Here is a 21,238-nt window from a genome sequence, read left to right as displayed (position 1 = left end):
TGATGACAACAGAAATCAAAATTGCTATCTAATGTACATGGCAATAAACAGAAGATGTGGAATGTAAAGAATCAATGTATGCAGCAATATGAATTATCCTTCAGCACTGCATCTTTCACCAAAGTTATATATATCAACATCAAACTTGTGGTGGCATCATTGAGTCTCCAAGAAGATCCAAAGAATGATCTTGTTCTCAGGTAGGATGCAAGACCATCAAAAGTTGAGGTAATTGGAGCCAATGATTCAACATGTATATACCATCAGCAATTATTTGGTGGAGCCATAATTAAGAAATAGGTGATGTCAAAGATTCCCCATTTGAAAGGGGCATGATGGCTTGCAGTACACAGTTGAAAGAGCCATCTAACCTACCATCATATTCTTTGACTTCTTAGATAGATCACTAAATAAGATTTATTGCCCATTTCAAGACAAATCAGTTGATAGTTACCACTAAATAATGCACTTTGTACTGCCCAAATAGTAAGCTTTAGGTTGACTTTAACCAATGTGCACTAGACAACTAACTTTACAAGTATCATTTTGATGACATACTACAAGGTGAAAAGAAAAAGGAAAACAATTATAAGAACAGGTATTACATGTTTGGTAGTTTAAATTAATTCCATATGTAAGTCTACCAAATGAACTATGTCAACATGCTGTTGGAACTGAGACATCAAAGCAGAAAAAAATGAAGATGAGTTGTTGTTCTCTGTCTAAGGTTTCAGAGAAAGAAAGGACAATTGTAGTCTTATCCAACACAGCTACAACCATATATATCACCTGCATTGGTGGATTTCCTTAGTCTACAGAGCTATGTATGATAGACTTACATAGATCTTGTAGACATTGGCACCTGCAAGTATCTTGTGCTGGAACAATAGAAAGGCTTACACAAAGGTTTAAAGCTCGGACAAACTTAGAAAAGGAATGTGCAGATGTTTTGAAGTTCTCTAAAAGGATTCAAATTTATAGGATCAGTGACTGATTTAAGACACTGTCATAGCCCTTTGTTTCATGGTTTTTCCTTCTTCTTTTTTCTGCTAGTTAATTTTATTTTCTCAGACTTTTCTCATCTTTTATATTCATTTTACCTCATAAGAAATTACAAATTTTAGTTGAAGAATAATGCTAGGAATATAAAATGGATTGAGAAAATCAAGAACTAAGGATGCTTAAAGGGGAAAAAATATAATAAATTCAAACTATACTGAAGAAAAGAATAGAAGATAAGAACAATTATTGAAGAAGTGAACAAGCTTTATTGAAGAAATGAAAATGCTTCAATACGTTCCCTCTCCTATTTATAGAAAAGATTTCCCTCAATAGAATAAAGGATTTTTCTCAACAGAATAGAGAGATTTCCTCTTCTATCATGCCCCATGCTCCCGATAAGGATACGTTGTGATTGCTGTTGCTGTGAAGGCACGGGTTGTTGCTGTGAGGGCATAGGCGTTCCCTTCGTTCTCCTTAAGTCCACCGATTGTTGGCAGATCAACGAAGGCAGCGAAGGCTACCGCGGTGAGGAAGATAAGGATTGGTCGTGGAGCCTCTTAGAAATGTAGCTGCAGCGGCGTTGGTCACTGGCCGAAGATAAAGGCGAATCTTCGCTTTTCTCAACAACGTTGGTCGTTGGCCAAAGACAAGAACAAAACTTCACTTTTCTTACTGCTCTGATACCATGAAGAAAAGAATAGAATATAAGAACAATTATTGAAAAAGCTTTATTGAAGAAGCTTTATTGAAGAAATAAAAATACTTCAATACATTAACATATACTTGTCGAGAACTAGTTCGAACCTGATCGATTCATTATTCGTTCGATTATGAAGTCATAAATGGTTTTGATCCGAGAATACTCGAATTTAGTTTAATTAATTGGTTCGGACTAAACTGAACTGATCCGATGACCTAGTTTACTATCTCTAGTCTTTAACTAGCTCAAATCGGTTAATCAAATCGATGCAAAGGTTCAATTTAACCTAATTTTAATGCTATAATTTTACAAATGACATAGAACAAATTTCATAGTGCTGATCTAATTGGACTAAGCATCTCTTTATCAAATCGAATTGATTTATTTAAAAATTATATTTTTTTTAATAACTTTAAAATTATAAATTAATTAACTTAATCGGATTAATCAGTTTTGAATCGATTTGAATACCTGCAAACAGAAAGAGGAAGAACTGTATACAGAAAGGGCATAAATAATACTATGATCTTCTGCATCAATGCAATACCTCGTCCATGTTAAAACTTGGGCAGTTCCAAGCATGAGAACACTCAAGCTTTCAGGCAATTCTCTGGGAGAGATGACCATCTAAACCCTAATATATAGTTGCATCCGGATGGCGTTCGAAACACTTACCAATGATCAATCTCAAACATAGTTTATAGAGGTTAAACAAAGGATGGGAACTCCCAAAGAGGGGTTTCTCGTTATTATATGTGATGCTTTGCTGGTTCTCCACACATCTGCATACTATCATGAGCAATCAGCCTTCAGTTCCCAACAGAGTGACTGCTAATGATGATATGCACGTCAACTGCAGAACCTTCAAGCAAGCATGGCGTCCATCAGAAAGCCCCGTGAAGCGTCGGCGCCCCCCAATAGTGGTCTCCCCCGGCATCGCTTTCGTCGGCATGCAAGATGAGGGAAACTGGAACCAGGCAAAGTCCTCTACTCCTCAGGTCCTTTTGTGCCTCATCACTGCCTTCCTAATGTCACCAACAATACAAGGAAATCAATCACTCCTTCGACATCTCAGAAGAATTAGATGCTTCCAAGTCAAGAGTACCTGATCAGGTTGTCCTCCTTCTCTTCTCTTCACTCCACCTTCATTCGACAACTGCACAAGGAAAGTAGAACCTCAGCCCATATAATTAATTATATAGGGAAATGGGAATGTGAATCGCAGTTACTCACGGGCTGCTTCATGTTCCCTGATCCACTGCTCAAGTACGGTGAGCTCAGAGCCTACACGAAACAAAGGAAAGGGTGTGAGCGAGAAGGAGACTACAGAGAATAAATCTCTCCAAGACAAACACAGAGCACTACAAGACACCACCAAGTAAAAGATACTGCATAAAACTACAATTGTTCTGCCACCAGATTTAACTGCGTGCTCTCAGACCACCCTATATATCCTTTGTTTAGCTATTCTCTTCCTTGGATAGATAGATAGAGAGAGAGAGAGAGAGAGAGAGAGACCTCAATTTGACTCTGGAGGAATCTGATGTAGCCAATGGCTTCAAGCAATACAGACGCAGTGTCAGTCTGGGAAGGGAAGCTCATGTAAGTTCTGGTTCATTTGAGTACCAAATCGAGAGAAATGGATGACAAGCAGAGCTTTCATCATTAAAGCGGATAGGAACCGTAAAATACTGTGCATTGCCCACAAAGTGTGGTGATACCTTCCCGAAAGGGGAAACAAGCTGGTGAAGCGCTGTTATTCTATCCCCTAACTTCTCCTTCCTCACCTGAAAGCAGGCATGACAACAGTACTAGTTTTCTCTGATGATAAATCTTGCTTTCAGTTTAGATATAAAAGGGAATAAATATGTTAACAGTCAAGCATTTTATTCTGCATGCTTTTGAGTCCACTTTAGAGAGTAAATGCCAGTCGAAAGCAACCTTCAAAACAGATTGAGAGGTGGAGGAGGAGGAGCCCAAAACCCTAGCCTTCTTGACAACTGCACCAGTTGCAGTGCCGTTGCACTTGAAAAATGGAAAATTAGAACAGGTTAGCTTCATGAACAGTGCCATTAACAAGTTGAAGTCCAGGACAAAGTTATGATGAGGATTTCTGATGAGCAATGTATTATTGTTGCATTATAACCAGCAATTGTGGTAAGAAAGAGCAACAAAGAACTCCTGAAAGAACAACATGCTAGATATTTCTCACCTCCGATGGATTCTCTGGTTGATTCTCCGCTCTTTCTGATCTTTTGTTTGAGAAGTCCACCATGTTCCTGCTGAAACTAGTCGGGACACAAGATCTAGGAGAGAAAGTTTGCAGAAGTTGATTCCATGTATACTTGGATTCCTGTGCATCTTCAATCCCATGGCAACCAAAGTGTTCTTGCTTCATATCAGCCATATGTCCAGCTGTTGATGGGCACAATAACTGGGTTTCCCAGTTAGCTATCATTTTAGTCTGGAGATGTGCCGAGATGTACTTTTCTTCGTCCCCCACATATCCTCCCCTGAAAGATCGCCAAAGGCAAAGATCATTGGAAGTGTCAGCAACAAGTGATCTAGATATGCATAAAATATCAGATGAAGTGGAAGAGAAAATTGAAATTCCATAAGGGCATCTCATCATATAATTCAAATCCCTCCTGCAACTGACAAAAATCTCTTTGTTTACGAACCTTGAAAGAAAAATTACAAGAGAGAGAGAGAGAGAGAGAGAGAGAGAGAGAGAGAGAGAGAGAGAACGAGTTTTACATCAGGAGTTGACTCCATGACTCCGGCAGGTCTTGGGTATCATGGCAAACGGTCATTAATGGGAGCATACTGGAGGGATGTAAGTACTGAGGGTGGACCGAAGGAGATGAAGAGGAGGAGGAAGAAGAAGAGGATAGGAGAGAGGAATTATGCTCAGGATGTGGCCTTATAATGCTCCAACAACTAGTGCTTCCCTCCATCGTATGCTGCACCATCGGGCTCTGAAACAATCTTCCACAGATGCCTGAACTCTTTGGGCTCACTTATTTTGTCAGATTTCTCGCTCCTTCTACAACCTTTCCTTACAACTCCAAGTCAACCTTTGGAAGCTTTGCTCCTTTTGTTCCTATGGATTAGGTTTGGAGAAGAAAGCAAAGGCCTCTGTAGAGGAGGAATCTCAGTACATGGAGTAAGAAGTGACCTGTTTATTATTTCTCTTCCTTTCCCTTCTTCAGTAATTTTGCTCACTTTTTTGATCCTCCTCTCCTTTTCTTTCCCCCTTTCTTTTGCTTTATCATAAGGTGGGGATGAAGAAGATGGCTCAGTAGGGGGACTTGGGAGGTGTTATGTTGTGTTCCACTTTGTGTCATGCATTAATCCTCACCCGCATCATGAAATTTGTGTATGCAATTCTTTTGTGCTTTCTAACATTCTCTTGGGTGCATAAACAATGTCCTTAAATCCTGTGTTAGGGATGGGTTTTAGACTGCACAGGTTAATTGTGAGAGAATGGTTCCTAATTAAATGCCCTACCATGCTCAATATCTTTGTCCTCTCCAAAGCCCACTTTTCCCACATACTGCTTTTTTCCTTTGAACTCTTTCCTGGAAGCAGCACTCCTCTCGCTTGTCTTCATCCTCTCACCAATATTCCTCTCCAACATGTGGCCTCCCACGCTTTCTTCTTCCTTCTTTTGGTGAGTTGTGAGGGTTCCAATCACACACTTTTGGCAGCTCCAAAGTTCTTACTGGGGAGTCGAACCTGAAGAAACCTGGAGGTCGCAAAGAGTTACCATCCGAAAAGGACAAAGTATGTTATGTGCCCCCATCCCATGGCCACGAGTTGTAGAGACATAATGGTGGTAATGACTCCTCGATCAGCTCGTGTTAAAGAGTTACAAGTTGAGATTTCATGGTCATTGAGTTTTCCTAGATGAAGTATCACTAGTAGAATTAAGAGCCATAGCACCATTAGGTTTTCCTTCCAGGCTTCCTTCCCCTTCATTCATTCATCTTAGAACCATCTCGCACGATATACAAGTCGTAGCTTGAGCATTTATGCAGAAACATTATGGTTCGGTGATGTCAAACAAAGGTGATTAAATGTTGATCGAGTCAATTTTCTGAATCTGACTTGAGCTATTTGTAATCATGATGGCTCAATCATTCTCACATGTATGGAAGAACATATATGTTCCTGTGCATCATCATTCGTTGGACTGCTTTGATGTAAACACCCCTTCTTCGTTTTCTTTCCCCCGCACTAGATTTGGCAGAAAGAAGCCAAGCCTACAAGGTTTTTTATGAGAGAGCTACGGGATTCTTTGATATATAGCGTAGGGAAATAATGATGCTGATCTCGAGAATCACACGAACAGTGTAGCTGAGAGGTAGGAGAAGAAAAGGCAAAAGAGGAGGGAATGGTGGGGTCTCGCGTGCCTGCCGTCCGCTGGCTGAACTGATAGAAGAAATGAACACGTTGACCCTATCTATCAACCCGAACAGCTCTTCTGTGTTCTCGGTCGATGCTAGTCTCCAACACACGCACGCAGACGGACACATGTCCGATCGTAATCATTCCACCACCCCTTTCTTCCTCCCATTCCCACCCCTTCTCTCATTGCTCGTTTCCAGCTTCTAGTTGATGCTGCAGTCTCGGACGTCATGCGCTCATCACAGGCGTGTCATCAGTCCCCGCTAGCTGCTACTCCGTTACCATTACCTGCGCTGCAACAAGATGAGACGTAATGCAACATATTAGTAGGCATCGCTTTACCGATCATGATGATATGCTTCGAAAGATGTGATTCTATTGCTGCACTTTGTTTGATGTTTGTTAGTGCCCGCAAACCACAGCATTTATCCATAACCTACATATGGTTAATCTCTGTAGCTTCTTCTTCTTCTTATAGACTGAAAAGACTCAATACAGAGAGAGAGAGAGAGAGAAGGAATTGTGATTGTTACGTAAGGTGATAATTACACACCAAAAGGACCACAGTATGGCTCTTTCTTCATCTTTTCTTATGCAGATCTCTTCATCAATCTATCAACAACACTTTCCTTCCATGCGTCTGTCCCCGACCCTACACCTTTCGTGTTGGGTTTTCCATTTAAAATCTGAAGGCGTGCTCGTCATTCGAGCGGACAGAGGACGGATTAAGGCTGACTTTTGTACTGCCACTTTGTTCTCTAGCACTTGAGAGCTTCTTGACCTCAAAGCATCATCACATCCGAGTCTACACGAAGTCTTCATTAATCCATCTTTCCGGGTAACTCTTTCTCCTCGTTAATGATGCCTTTTCCTTGAATACTGATGTAAGGTTTTGATGTTTAGCTACGGATCATGAGCTGACTTCCTCAGGATCAACGGTGATATGATTGGTGATGATGACCTGCAAGTCACGGATGGCTCCAAGGAAAAATCTTATCAGGCAATAGTCATGTTGGAGTCAGCTACGAGTTTTTCATCAGCCAGCCAGCGTAGAACTTAGGGTTTGTGCTCCTGACAGGGCTGATTCTAATGATGCCCACCGAGACCTGCGCAAATCTCAAAGCAGATAAAACTCTGGGAATTGGAGGGGACAAAGAGAAGGACGTGGTGGAATGCATGTTGGCTCCACCAAATGGCATGCGATCTGCCATGTCTGCCGAAAGTAATAGCTGATGGTAACACGACGAGACGTGGTTGTTCGTTTGACATGTTTCCTACACATAGCGTTGTTATGTGGCCATTCTTGAGATGGCGATTAGATTGTGTTGCTATTTATTTGAGACTATGAGGTACATGCTATGAATTTGGCATTGCCTTGGTTGGCTAAATGAATATAAATATCAATTTTAGGCTTTTACGGTTTGTGTGTCTTATTTTTCATTTTTCTCGATCAATGTCACATCGGCCCAAAAGTACTTTTTTGGCCCATTTCGAAGTAAGGTAAATAGAAGGCCCGATAAAAGCCCAACAAGGCTCAAAACATACGAGCCACATAGGCTCAACCCGAGCTCGGGGCCCACTGGAAATCAGAAATCGTGACCAAATCTGACGAGCATTCATTGACCCAATCCGAGACCAGACACAGAAATTGCAACCTACATCGGGCCCAATATGAGGCTCAGCGATAGGCCCATTCTTAAGCTTGATAATAACTCAAGGCCCATTCTTAAGCCCGATCAACGAACCATGAATCGCTTCGGCCCAATCAATGAACCTAACAAAGCCTTGTCTCATCAATGAATGATGGGAGAAGCCACTGCTACCGCCGCATGGGTGCCGTAAGGAGGAGGAAGACGAGGCCTCTGCTTCGCAACCCACCTACAAGGAGGCCACCTTCCTTCCACCTGCGCAATTCAACAAACACTTGGTGCTCCTATGGGATAGCCCAGATCTTGCTCCAGATTGCGCTGCCCACCATCGGTAAGTCCATCCATCGCACCGCCGATCTCCATTATTGAATCCGTAGAATACGCACGCCATTGAATCCTTGGCTTCGCTGTGCCTTCTCTTGTTCGACCACGGTGTCTTCTCTGCTTTGTTTGCCGGCGAGTTTATCGTGTGGGACCCAATGGATCCCACCGCACGGATGGTGGGCCCACAGCGAGGGGGCAGAGAGCATCAAATGGGGAGATGAGCATGTGTTTCCGTTTTGGGGGCCAATGTTTCAAGAGAACATTTGCAAAAGTTTTTCCTCTTCTGATATGACAGTATCAAATAAAATCAAAAGTCTTATATTAGAGAGATTGTATTAATAATTAAAAGATAATTATTATATCTGAGTGTTGAATAATTACATGTTGCTTTAATAAATAATAAAATAATTAATATAGTGATATGAAGAGAGGTCAAAAAAATTAAAAATAAAAATTAACTAAAAAAATAATTCTTTATTGATTTATGCAGCCTACCCTAAAAATATTGTTCTTCACTTTTTGCATGCAGTAGCGGCACACTCGACAGCTTAAACATGCTAATACTGTATACTTTTGGAGATTTGAGATCTGGTAGCACTGTGAGCACCAATTTAGATTTCAGCTGTCGATGAGCACCTAATACAATAATAATAATCCATGATATGACCATAATACTTCCAAGTAAGCCTACGAGAATTTTTGAGTTGCAATCCCTCATTCCAATAAATTAATGGCTCGATCGATGCGAACCGTACAATCTCAGCCGTCGGATTCGATATGTTTACCGACATCCTTATGCTTTAATCGAGGTTATGTCGGGCGTAAAGCTTCTTTTTATGCCGACAATTATACATTAATGCCCTGCTTTAAATTATGATTAGCATGCTTTTAGGCCTAATGATTTCCCCTCATGTTGCTGCAAATGGCTCCACTGATAGACCAGCTAGCTTAGAGCAGCCACTCTTTGTGCTAATCGATTAGGCCAACCTAAACACAAGCAATTAATTGATGGATCACATTGTCAACCAATAACACATTTTTAAATCACAAGTATATGCCAAAAGAGGAGAAGAAGATTTTGGAGTGGTATTGGCTTATATATTTTGATTTTCTTTCGATTACATAAATCCCTGATTTTGGTGTGTTTTTATCCTAATTAAACTTTGGAATCCTCCTCTTTAAATCTCACTTCTTTGCCACATTCTTTTGGTCTTCTATGTGGAAAAAAAATTCTTGCTCAGATCTGATATGCTTCCCTTTTTCACTTTCTTAGCTTTTATCACAAATATTTGTCCTCCCTTTTTGTTAACAGAGGGATAGGATGTCATGTATTTTGTGTCATAAAATAAGAAAAAGGAGAAAAAGTCATCTGAGATACTGCCGGAAACTAACAGAGAGTTGTCGGTAGATTGCTTCATCAATAAAATATTACTGTTTCAACTCTGTTTTGTAATAGTATTATCATTATTATTATATTTTCATGAAGTTCCTTCTTCTATCTATTCCATTTATAGGACAAGTTGTGCTGCTGACAAGTAAAGCAGATGATGATGGATCAAAGGTTTTAGATAATTTTGATCTAAAGATCTTTTTAGGCTTGTCTAGAAATGATATTTGATGTATAAATAAACATTATTATTATTATTGGTATTTTGTGTATACAAAGTGTGGAAAAGTATTGAAGCCAACCAGCACAAGCTTTAGATTTCCTTCTCCCCTTCATCTTTATTTCCTTCTCACCTTCACACCAATTGGGATATTCTATCAGCTCACGCTCACCACACTCGCACTCTTTCTTGCTCTGTTCCTGTTCGCAAGCTCATCACTTTTAACGGTCGCTGGTGTTCCTCGAGGAAGTTAATGTCACCACCTCTCGAGCATGATTACATAGGCCTGTCGGAGCTCCCCTTCTCTGCTGCAGCCGCCGCCGGCGCAGCCGAGGATGGGGCGCTTAACCTGAAGGAGACGGAGCTGCGGCTGGGCCTCCCTGGATCGGAGTCACCCGACCGGAAGGAGAAGGTGGGCCTCACCCTGGGGCTCCTTCCCAAGGTGTTCGGCTCCGGTGCCAAGCGCGGGTTCTCCGACGCCATCGACGGGGCCGGGAAGTGGGAACTCGCCTCCGGGGGATGTGGATCCGAGGTGGAAGGCGGGAAAGGTGGCGCCTTGTTCTCGCCGAGGGGGGAGGACGGCGGCGGGCAGCTGTCCGGGCACGGGAACGCTGGCAAAGATGTGGTGCCGAAGGCGGACGGGCAGGAGAGGAAGGCCGCTGGACAGGTCGGGAACTCCGCTGGGAATGATCGCGGCGTGGCGCCTGCTGCCAAGTAAGTGCTTCCAACTTGTTGGAGTTTCTCGGATTGCAAGAAAGCTGGAATTTTGAGCGGAAATTTGTAATCTTTTTATTCCTCCTCAGCATTTGGTGAGTGCTTTTCTTAGAAGTATGTTTGATTTGTTCAAACTTCTAGGATGGTGATGCTTTTTCTCTTAAATATGTCTCTTTTAATTATATGTCTCTTAAATACATCAAAAAATGGAGATCGAGAAAAAAAAAGACAAAAACCAATTTTCGGCTGTAGATTCTGTGAACCATTTTGTCCACAGGCTTTGTTTGCCGTGGGTAAGAGTTCTATCATTTGTAAACCCAAGCAATCCTCGATTTCCAGTTTCGCTATATTGTTTGATCTTGCTGACCTTCTTTTCACAATCGTCTTATGTAATCGAACTTTATTTTCCTCTTTTTAGTTTGATTTGCTACTCACTGACTCAACACGATGATCCTGGTGCTAGATTAAACTGCCTACAGTTTCTTTTATGTTTAGCTGACAATTCATCTGTTTGTCACAGATTTGTGCGGAAAAAGAGGGATTTCATTTTGTATTGCTTTTCTGCTGGTTCAGGAATCATAGAAGTCTTTTATTGTTTTATTATTTCTTGTTCTATGGATTGCATCAACTAAAAACCTTAGATTGCTTCCTCTTTTGCTGTTATATTTTAGGAGTGTACAAACTTTGTTGATTTTAGGAGTTTATGAGCTATGATTAACTATGCTGCCTTTTAAATTTGCCTCCTTGAGCTTTGAAGGATCACAAAATTTCCATATCGGGAACAAGATTCAACTTGGCTAATTTTTTCAGATCCCATTCGCATGTCTAACAATGTGAATAAACTGCAACAGGGCACAGGTGGTAGGTTGGCCACCAATCCGTAGCTACCGTAAAAACACGATGGCTACAAACCCATCGAAGGACAAAGAAGATGCTGATGAAAAACAAGGTCCAGGATGTCTTTACGTTAAGGTCAGCATGGATGGAGCACCGTACCTCCGGAAAGTCGACCTAAAAGCATACAACAACTATAAGGAGCTCTCCTCGGCACTCGAGAAGATGTTTAGCTGCTTCACCATTGGTGAGCTCTGGCTTTTCTTCACTATTTTTGTAATAACTCGGAAAATATTCATGTCTTTGTAATCAGTTTGCCTTGATTGATTTCTCACTATTTTGAACTCATTCTTTTATTGTGATATACATGAAAGAAGGATTATTCGTTGCCTTCAGCTCTGCAATCTTCGTTGTTGTTTTTCTCTAGCGCCATTTTGGTTATGCATAAAAAAAAATGGAGTTAGATAGCCCATGATAATTTTGTATGGTTGTCTTCTTTTCACGATATGTACATATGGGAATTTAGGATCATATATTTCTGTTCCATTCTCCTGAGTGATAATTGAATGCAGTACACAAGTAGGGGTTTTTTACGTTTCACTGTTTTTCCTTTTGAGTTGGAATTCTCTCCAATTCTCTTACTGATTCAATTATAATCAGACTGTTTGTATTTAAATAGAAGATTAGATCCCTGCCAGATGAGATCTATATGTGGATGGCTGATGTGGGATTTGGATAGTTCTATTTAAAAGGCACTGTTTGAGAGGATCCACAACCTTTTCTATATTGTTTAAGAAATTTAGTTCAAATATATCCCTGATGTTTTGGCAGTATTCGTCAAATCAAATGACCATTTAGCTTTCTCCTACAAGTTCCTTTCTTCGTTTGACAAGTCCTTCTAATAACAGTGTCATACCAGCTTTATTTCATAAAATGCTCTGAAAAATTGTGTTAATTCTTATTACTGAAGTAGAATTATTAATCTTTCTTCTTGAGTTGAAAATTATGATTAAGATTGTATCGGCATGTGGTGGAGTTTACTTGTGTTTATAATTGGTGCTACTCCAGGTCAGTGTGGTTCTCATGGAATACCAGGCCGAGATGGATTATCTGAGAGCAGGTTGACGGATCTTCTGAATGGATCTGAATATGTGCTCACTTATGAAGACAAAGATGGTGACTGGATGCTTGTCGGCGATGTACCATGGGAGTAAGTAAAGAAAATACCTGGTGTCATTGGCTATAGTCAAAAGCTGTGTGTGAGCTTCTATTATTATTGCAAAATTTCCCTTTTTTCTGTATATTTTATTGGTGACTACTAACTTTAGATAAATGTAATTTGCAAAACATAATATGCATACTTATAAAATAGCACCAAGCGCTGATTATGGTAATTTAATGAACTTGTTCTTTTAGCTTCATACCTCATTATAGACTTCAAGGTTGAGAATTCTTTATTCCCGGATTGTTTTGACTTTTGTGCCAGATTTGGCTTCTCATTTGTTGAACAATCACCGACTCTGGTATTTTACTTCTGACTTTAAATTTCAGGATGTTCACCAACTCCTGCAAGAGGATGAGGATTATGAAGGGTTCAGATGCAATTGGACTTGGTGAGCACAAGTAGACATGATTAATATACTGAATTGCTGTATCCACAATTGTCTATTTGAACTTTTTTCAAAGTGGAATTTTTTAGCTTGCATGCTATAATTTTAGTGTATTTATTAAATTCTAACTTCTTTTGACTTTATTATAACCCACTGATCAAAACACGGGTGTTTTTTATCTTGCCCACTATCTTTGTTGTCAAGCTATGCTAGGTGGTGATGCACCGGCACTTATTCACTAAAAAGCAATATATATTTTCTCGACGGAACTGTCACTTGTCTTAGTCAATTTTGTTTTGCATCTATCGTAAACTTATATATGCCAGTGAAAACATGGGTTTTGGACTAACCAAAGCGTGGCTTTTTTTCGTTGCAGCTCCAAGGGCCATGGAGAAATGCAAGAACCGAATTAGGATCAGCTTCTGACCCTTAACTGAAATCAGAAGAGCCCTCCTTGAGACTGGAAGGGTTAACAAGATCACTTGGCTACTCTCTTACATCTACCATGTGCCATGGCTTTCTGCTTTATATGGACTAAGACTTCGTGCTAGCTTTCTAAGATTCCCTAGGGACATAAGCTCTGTAGTTTGTAAGATTGTGTATTCAGTACTTGCGCATGTCTCGTTATCGCTGTCTGTCTAAACATTTGGCTTGCTGTCTGCAACTGTTATAGTTGAAGTTCCCTATTTGAAATTGTAGTTCACAAGGCCCTATTGTCTCTTGTCCTAATCCTAACAATCGAAGTCAAAGTTACCCAACCACGGCCACCTCTGGTCGGAACAAAACTATCGAAAGGCAGCTTTTTTTTGTGTACTTGTTCCCAAATCAATGTCAGTGAATGAATTGGATACAATTGCCTGTTGCTCTTATCTGGTCAGTTTGATGTTCTTACTCTTCATAATCCACACTCCTAGTTTCAGAACCTGCCACTTAACCTCAGATGGTGCAGATGATGCTGCTGCATGTCTCGGGTTGGAAACTTCTCAGGGATCTTAAAGACAACTTTGCAGTGCACTCGGGGTCACTGTTCATCTGTAAGTCCTCATGACTGAACTCTCTGTTTCTGGACCTTCCAGTTTGGTGATCCTTCCATTCAGGCTTTTTTCTTCGCAGTACTACTAGACATGCATGGTGACCAGCTTTATAGGAGAGCTGTTTCTTCGTGGGGACCTGCATTCATTACCTTCTTGTCTAGGGTTGATGATATTGTCCATTGAATAATCCACAGGTTCTGAAACCATCATTCATCCAGAATATAATATGGCATAGTGGTGGTGGCGGTGGTTAATGAGGCTTTCTTCCTCCACCGGAATGATGCTCTGCTCCACTTTCGATGGCCATTTGAAGCATTGTAACGTGCTGTGTTGTATGCACATATTGTGCTCTGGCAAATTACATGGACTTCTCACTGCCTACCAGTAGGGTCCTCTGAAGCTTCTAAAACGAAGCTGCACATCAACCACACCAAATACTGGCATCCATTCGTAGCAGTCGACGTAGTTAAAAACACATTAGAGAAAGGATTCCACAGGTAGTTGAACCCAGACTAATTCCATGTCCCTGACAAAGCATGAACAGTGGGGATGGGAAGAAGAAAACGATGGTGTAACTGTAAGATGAAGCAAGGTGCAATGAACGGGGGAGAGAGCCAATGTGAGGGTGAGGGAACACCATTGATTGATTCTTACAGTGGCCACCAAGGGAACTAATGCTTTCCCTGTTGACCATACGGCGACCTTGTTTCAGAAACAGATGTTTGATCTGGTTCATTGCTTTGCCAAAAGATAAGCACGTGTTCCACCTTATTCATCATTGTCTGAGAACTGTAGAGGGACAGAGACAGAGATTAGGGAGAGTTCTTATCCTGACGACGAAGATTTGATGGTGTACAAAGGTGAATCTTTCTTCAGCGGCTTCAAGTTTCTTAAGCTGTAAAGGGAGAAGTCATCGTGAGCACTTGGGGATTCGCAGAGTAGCCATGATGGGGCACCTGCCAGCCGTCAGATCATATCAAATCAGGCCAGGGCCCAGTTGCCATCATGCTGTCGGATGATGCCAGAAGGGGGCATTACTGTGGACGCATGACCCGACGTCAGATGCGCGCAGGGCGTACGTACATGTTGACGTGATGCGCGCATCATTACATTGCGTCCACAATTCCAGGGATTGATTCGGATTGGGTTCGACCACGACCTCCTTGGTCAAGTGGTTTGTCTAATCATAGCCCGAATTCAATTCGACCCAACCTGAGCCCAAACCCATAGAGCCCATTCTATAGAATCTAATCTTATATCGACCGTAATCCGACCCGGCATGATAAATCTAATCCTTGTAAGTGCATGTAATATTATCTAGCGATGATGACATTTAATATGACATCTTGGATTAAATCATGCCTTCACTTTAATTTACCAGCCCCTATCTAACTGGGTTCGATCGATCGATCAAATTCAATGCAATCTGGCCCGTCTAAACCCAAATTATGACCCAATCTTTAATTATACGAGTTTAATTAGGCTCGCGATAGGCGGGTCGAGTCAAGTCAAACCACAGGCATATGTTACTAGCCCGAGCTGGACAACCCAATCCAACTTATTTCTTATCTAAAGTATATTAATGATTAATTTAAGCTGTATAAAGTATTAACTTTATACCATCTAGGGTTTATCTAACACTGAATCTATGCTACATTTTATATCCAATCCATATTCATTTTTCTAATTAGAATTTTTTAATAAAAACTTCATGTTTTTATTTTATTTTCATGCAGCATTCTATTTTGATTTATTCCTATAAAATATCCTTTATTTTCTAAAAAATAAGAATACCCTGATCTTCATTCATCATCGATCGTCATTGTTCTCGCACCCTCATTTACATCTTCACTTTTGCTTTGCTGCCTTCGCCTCTTATCGTTGTCGTCCTCCTTTGTTGCTAATACCATAGAAGTCTTGATCTTCAATATAACCATCGAAGAACCTTGATCCCTAGCCCACTTAATAACATTATTGTCATAATCCTTGCGTCAAACTCTTATTCCCACTAATCCCACATACATTCCATCATTTAGTCGTGAGGGTGCTTTTCTCGCCTTGTGTGCCCTTCTCTCCCTTTGTCATAAGTTTCACCCCTCCCATCGTCACCTTTTCATCATCTCTCCAACTGATCTCACCCTATCTCCTTGACCCCCCCATTATTGCTTAGGCCTTATTGCCATCGCTCCCTTGCAACCTCTACTAATATGGTCTCTCCAACTTCATCTCTATCATCCTCGGTGATCACCTTCACGTCCTCAATAGTATGATGCTCGTTCTTATCTTCTCAGGTCATTTTATTACTTCGATCGTGTTTATCGTTTTGACAATATCGCTCCTTCGACACTCTCTTAAGACTGTCTCCGTATATACTTTTCCCCCATGAAACCTTTTATTTTTGATGCTCTATTTTAACAAGATGATAGATGAGGGCATGCAACAAAGAGTACACGAGAGGTGAGGCAACAAGAGAACGTAAGGAGGCAAAGGGTTCACTATCCTTTAGAAAATAAGCTACCTATGTAAAGTAAACAAATGGAAAAAAAATTGAAAGTTTTTGGACGAATTGACCATTTTCAGTTAGTCGTAAGCAAAGAACAAATCAGGCTATCACATCACATCATAAATGCACAAGATTCTGAGAAGGCCGTCAAGTCAACGCACTGCTCTCCGCATGAGATGTCGAACGGCATGTGTTAATTTTGGGAGGCACGTTGTCTTCTACATGCGACTTTGTTTCACCCCATTCAAGGATCTGCGCCATGTAAAGTCAAACAACTCCAGGTGGGAGGATGGGCAGAACTCTCTCTCTCTCTAGATATATTGGCCAGAATGAAGAGCAAGAGAAGCACAGATTGGTTCCTACTGTTCCGATGCTACATGGCGCAAATATATTATGACCAGTTGCTTGACCTGCATTAAACTACATGACCATGCCATACTCGTTAGGCTTTAAAATAATAGCTGCAATAGCTTCATTGATCGTTCCATCAATAATTCGTCTATAATACACTTATGGAACCTTTTCTCATTTTTTTTTTGAGAGAAGTAAATCTATTTACTTGTGGAGCAAGAATCAAGTGTTTTTTCATGTTGCAAGCATCAGCTGATAAGATCAACTGACAGAACTTTGCTGTCATGAACAACCTTGGTGGCTTAAAGTCTTGCCTTGCGATACAATTGAGGTTCATATGATCTCCTTCAGGATCAAGTTCATGTCTCCATTTCTTCTTCTATTCATCTGACTAAAGGTTTCCCCCCTCATTGCAGTAAAACAATAATCTTGAGGAGCCCATTTTGTCTGAATCCAACTTGGTATGATTCATGCCAAGCCTCATCACTCTAACTAAAGTTGCACGGAACTGTTTTGGCTTGTCCAGTGTATACACATCCGTTGATGTGGCTATTTCTGTATCCTATGTAGCATCTGTGTTAGTACAGTACACCTATTCTGTCAGAAACTCACCATTAACATCTCAAAGATTCTAACTATTCCTGATTACTACACTCCAGAAGATATTGCAAGCATGAGATTTACTTGATAATTATTTATACCGAGGTTAAGGCAAAGATCTTATGAAAGTTGGCGGCACATCGTTGTTAGATCTGCCATGCATGAGGCTTGTACAAACTTGGCAGTAGTTTCCGTAATGAGTTAGCTCATTAGGAACATGGATAAGATCAGCAAGGTCTCAAGGTCTCAACAAAGATTGCATAAATATGCAAGTATAATCTGGATTGGATACTATATGCGTCCTCTACAACCTTTTATATCTTCATGCCCAGTGTCTTCACTTTGCTGACATCTTCTGGTTTGAACAAGCATCCAATTTCTAGTTGACCAGATAAATTTGATCTGGCCATTAGTTGTTTCATTTATAGTTTAGTCATCTAGTGAATATATATAATGATGAGGCAATCTCTTATATTTCATACACGAGTCAAAGTTTAGCTATTAAATTGCCAATCTTTAAAAGAACATTGGTCAAACTTTGATTCTGTGTGAATGCATGCTTAAGATGGTGCTGCCAATGTCAGAATTGAAACCTTGACCCAAATGTCAATAAACTCAAGCTCTTAATAAAATTATATGCCATGCATACGTTGGGATCATAACCTCTCGAATATTTTCTGCTTTTAAGGTACCATCATCTCGGAAGAGGATCACAGTAAGCTATCAATGGTTGGCTGCCACAGAGGAACAACCTCCACACCATCATCTCTTTGCTTACTCGGCAAGGGAACCAAGCTTTTCTGCAACAAGACTTTAGGTGTCAATATGAGATAGAGTCGTAAGGAATCAAGCAGTCCTTCCGTTGTTGTGTTGTGTTGGTAATTTGAGGACCTACCACATGCATGGATGATTTGTATAAGGGTATTTATTTATTCCACGCTAGATGTTGTCTGCGTGATGAACACTACTCTGGATATGGTATATACGTCACTGAATTTGACTGTCAACACGTTGACTTCCTTAAAGAGGACATGACATGAAACCTCACCATGGTTGGATCCCATTTTTCATTGGGATGAAACAAGATTGAATAGAGATCGAACGAGACTTTATTGGGGAGAACAAAAGTAGTGTTCAAAGACAGCTCCATCAGGTGTTTTTTAGTTTCTCGGAATCTTAATCTAGCACAACCCCATAGATCGCTTCAGAAGCTATCTTATCGACTCATCTCATGGGGAAAAAGGGACTTTTCTTGATGTCTTTCTCAAGTTAGATTATGTTGAATTAGATCTAAACCCTCAGATACAAAAATATAAGGTTGTGTTTCGCATTCTATTCCTCTACTTTGCCTTGTAATAATCTACTTACAGTGTGGCATGGATTTACAGTGTCAAAGAAGATCGAGTTGTATTCTGGCTGCAAGAAGGTTTAAATTCTTGTGTTTTCTTCTTTGTTTACTCGAAGACCTTAACAACATCTTGCCATTGGTTGACTGCTGTGACTTATATCGAGCACAACTCAGATAGATCTGCCACGAGAAGTAAAATAGACCGGTCAATCTATCTAGTCTTTATTGCATCGATGCATCCTCGTAGAAGCCCTTCATGAAATCACTCGGTCTCAAACTTTCTTTATGAACCATGCAAAGCCACGAGGAGTAATAACCTAGTATGCAGCGTGAACAGTGTTGCTGTTAGTTTATTATGGAGGATTTAGATTATAATTTGGAGCCTGAACAAATCTAATTCCCAACATATTATATAGGACTTCATGTGGGTATAATCTGGATTAGATATCATGTCTCCTCGCCAGCCTGCCATATCTTGTGTATCCACTTTCCTACTATTCTATGGTTTTCTCCATGCCCTTGTTTTCCCCACTTTCCTGCTCTCAAACCTTAAGTATGCTATATGTGATGGTATCAATGTCTTGCAGTAGTTTATGAGGCCTTTTTTTGTGAGTAAAGCGAACTTGGAATGATCTATTAGGCATTGTTACGTGTGACAGCTGAACTCATCCAAGTACAATAAAAATCCTTTGTTTGACTCGAAATGTAGAATCTTGATTCAGTTTTCTTGTGAGACTTCCTATTGGTCAAAGATAATGCAACTCATATTGCCCCACATGAAATGAGTCGTGGAAGGAACTCCCAGCGAAGCTTCTTGATGCTGTACTCATCGGGGAATGTGTCAATATTTTGCGTCTGAGTGCTCTTACAAGAGAGGAAAAAAAAAGGGGATCACTTGGAGCTCAACTTGTTTGTGGTTTCGTCAGGCATGGATCTTATGATAAATCTTTTGCAAAGATTGTGGATTTTTGTTGATCTTTCAGTGACATAATCCTACCGGATCATCTTTGGCCACTCAAACATATGAATCTTGATTTTTATGGGCTCAAAGTAAGGATCAACTTTGGCATATCGTGCTTCTTGGGACTGCTGCATTCAAGCTTTTCTACTAAAGAAAGGTAACGCAGCAGGAGAAAAATATATAGATATTACACTGAGATCTTCATTCAAGCAATGAGTTGATTGATTACCTTTGGGCCATCTTACGTTAGAAGGAGACTTGAGTAGCTGTCTTTACGTCTCCCTTCCTCTCTCTCTCTCCCTATCTATCTATCTATCTATATCTATAAATACACTTCTGTTGTTCATAGGTTGGTGTTGAGTGGTGAAGTACTGATGGGAAGCAGGAACTATCCACAGCAGCTGGGATTAGGAAGTGGGAGATCTGCTGGGTCCTCGAGGAGGGGAAAGAAGAACAATATGGAGAAGCCAAAACAGCCTCAAAGAGGCCTTGGTGTGGCTCAGTTGGAGAAGATCATATTACAGAATCAAATGATGGGAAGCTACCCTTCTCCATTGGACTGTGATCTCGAAAAGGTCTTCCTCGATGACAACTACCTCACTTTTCCCTGTCTAATGTTTTGTTCCCTTGTCGAGTAATTCCTTCATGCTTGTCTTCGAGCAGGTCGACAATGGTCAAGTGCAAATGGGATGTCCACCATCTCCCTCTTCGTCATCGGTTGCCACCCCATCATCTTCGCTGTTCGATCTTCGCCCCAATTCAGTGGTATGCCAACCTTCGATAGAAAAAAAGTAAAAGAAGACTAATTTCTGCACCCTCACTCCACAAATTCTACTTTCTTAGATCTTATGGGAAGATCGAATGGATCGGTTTGTTCTCTTTCAGATCGGCTTTGGAGACACCGCAGTGACGGCAACCAGATATAGTGCGTATCATTCTTTCTTTCATCAAGCAGTGAGACCGACTACAACACTGCCTCTCTTGGAGCCAAGCATGGAGGTGTGGCTTACATATCTAGCTGGACTCAGATCATTTATCTTCCTCTTCCATAAACATTTCGTAATCTTCTTGCTCTCTTGGAACTCAATGCAGACCAGCAGTTATCACGATGAGCAATGCAACTCCATTGGTTCAATCAGTCAGAACTCATGCGATTCCCAAGAACTCGATTTAGAGCTTAAATTATGACTGTCGGTGATTCAAGTGGTGCAATGTTTGCAATAGATTGATCGATAGATTGATACAGGTGGTGGTGGTTTATGGGATCGATGCCCAAACTGTCTCATTTCAGGTGAGGAATACATGTCAGTGTAAATCTCAAGTAATTAAAGATATTAAAGCGGTTGGGTCTTCATGGAAATGTTATCTAGAAGAAATATAGTGTTTTGAAGAAAATATTTCGAAAAAAATAGATGAATACATTCGAGTATAAAATAGTCATATACAGCTCACAAAATGATGTAGTTCTCTTCCTGTCCTATCCAATTCCTGAAGTCTGTTTTGGAACCCTAATTCTCAGTGTTGCATGACTGCTGAACAAATCAAACAAATGTGTTGTTCACTATATATTTGGATTACAATAATATTTTCA

The 21,238-nt window shown here is 40.5% G+C and overlaps 3 protein-coding genes across 6 annotated transcripts; 2 read left to right on the top strand and 1 right to left on the bottom strand.

Annotated features, from left to right (window-relative positions):
- Positions 1 to 2,200: 2,200 nt before the first annotated feature.
- On the bottom strand, positions 2,201 to 4,888 carry LOC135631193 (transcription factor bHLH68-like). 3 transcript variants are annotated; one of them, XM_065138664.1, is made up of 8 exons: positions 4,460 to 4,888; positions 3,915 to 4,215; positions 3,644 to 3,727; positions 3,424 to 3,489; positions 3,221 to 3,286; positions 2,936 to 2,986; positions 2,808 to 2,858; positions 2,201 to 2,727 (listed from the first exon to the last, which is right to left on the bottom strand). In XM_065138664.1, exons 1-8 carry the CDS (start codon positions 4,672 to 4,674, stop codon positions 2,587 to 2,589), a joined length of 975 nt encoding a protein of 324 aa, XP_064994736.1. In that variant the 5' UTR covers positions 4,675 to 4,888; the 3' UTR covers positions 2,201 to 2,586. The 3 variants fall into 3 exon arrangements, with proteins under 3 accessions (XP_064994736.1, XP_064994737.1, XP_064994735.1); XM_065138665.1 differs by having other exon boundaries at positions 2,201 to 2,723; positions 4,460 to 4,887; XM_065138663.1 differs by lacking the exon at positions 3,644 to 3,727 and having other exon boundaries at positions 4,460 to 4,867.
- Positions 4,889 to 9,702: 4,814 nt separating this feature from the next.
- On the top strand, positions 9,703 to 13,556 carry LOC135630778 (auxin-responsive protein IAA17-like). Its single transcript, XM_065137951.1, has 5 exons — positions 9,703 to 10,406; positions 11,258 to 11,487; positions 12,309 to 12,450; positions 12,792 to 12,853; positions 13,227 to 13,556. The coding sequence occupies exons 1-5, from the start codon at positions 9,946 to 9,948 to the stop codon at positions 13,274 to 13,276; spliced, it is 945 nt and encodes a 314-aa protein (XP_064994023.1). The 5' UTR covers positions 9,703 to 9,945; the 3' UTR covers positions 13,277 to 13,556.
- Positions 13,557 to 19,627: 6,071 nt separating this feature from the next.
- On the top strand, positions 19,628 to 21,195 carry LOC135586088 (protein SPEAR1-like). Of its 2 annotated transcripts, none has more exons than XM_065139415.1 (5): positions 19,628 to 19,804; positions 19,997 to 20,222; positions 20,311 to 20,412; positions 20,491 to 20,646; positions 20,740 to 21,195. In XM_065139415.1, exons 1-5 carry the CDS (start codon positions 19,710 to 19,712, stop codon positions 20,833 to 20,835), a joined length of 675 nt encoding a protein of 224 aa, XP_064995487.1. In that variant the 5' UTR covers positions 19,628 to 19,709; the 3' UTR covers positions 20,836 to 21,195. The 2 variants fall into 2 exon arrangements, with proteins under 2 accessions (XP_064995487.1, XP_064995488.1); XM_065139416.1 differs by having other exon boundaries at positions 19,649 to 19,804; positions 20,533 to 20,646.
- The last annotated feature ends 43 nt before the right edge of the window (positions 21,196 to 21,238 follow it).

The sequence above is a fragment of the Musa acuminata genome, chromosome BXJ3-2 (genome assembly GCF_036884655.1).
Source record: "Musa acuminata AAA Group cultivar baxijiao chromosome BXJ3-2, Cavendish_Baxijiao_AAA, whole genome shotgun sequence".
Taxonomy (NCBI): Eukaryota; Viridiplantae; Streptophyta; class Magnoliopsida; order Zingiberales; family Musaceae; genus Musa; species Musa acuminata.
This window is presented reverse-complemented; position numbering and strand designations above follow the sequence as displayed.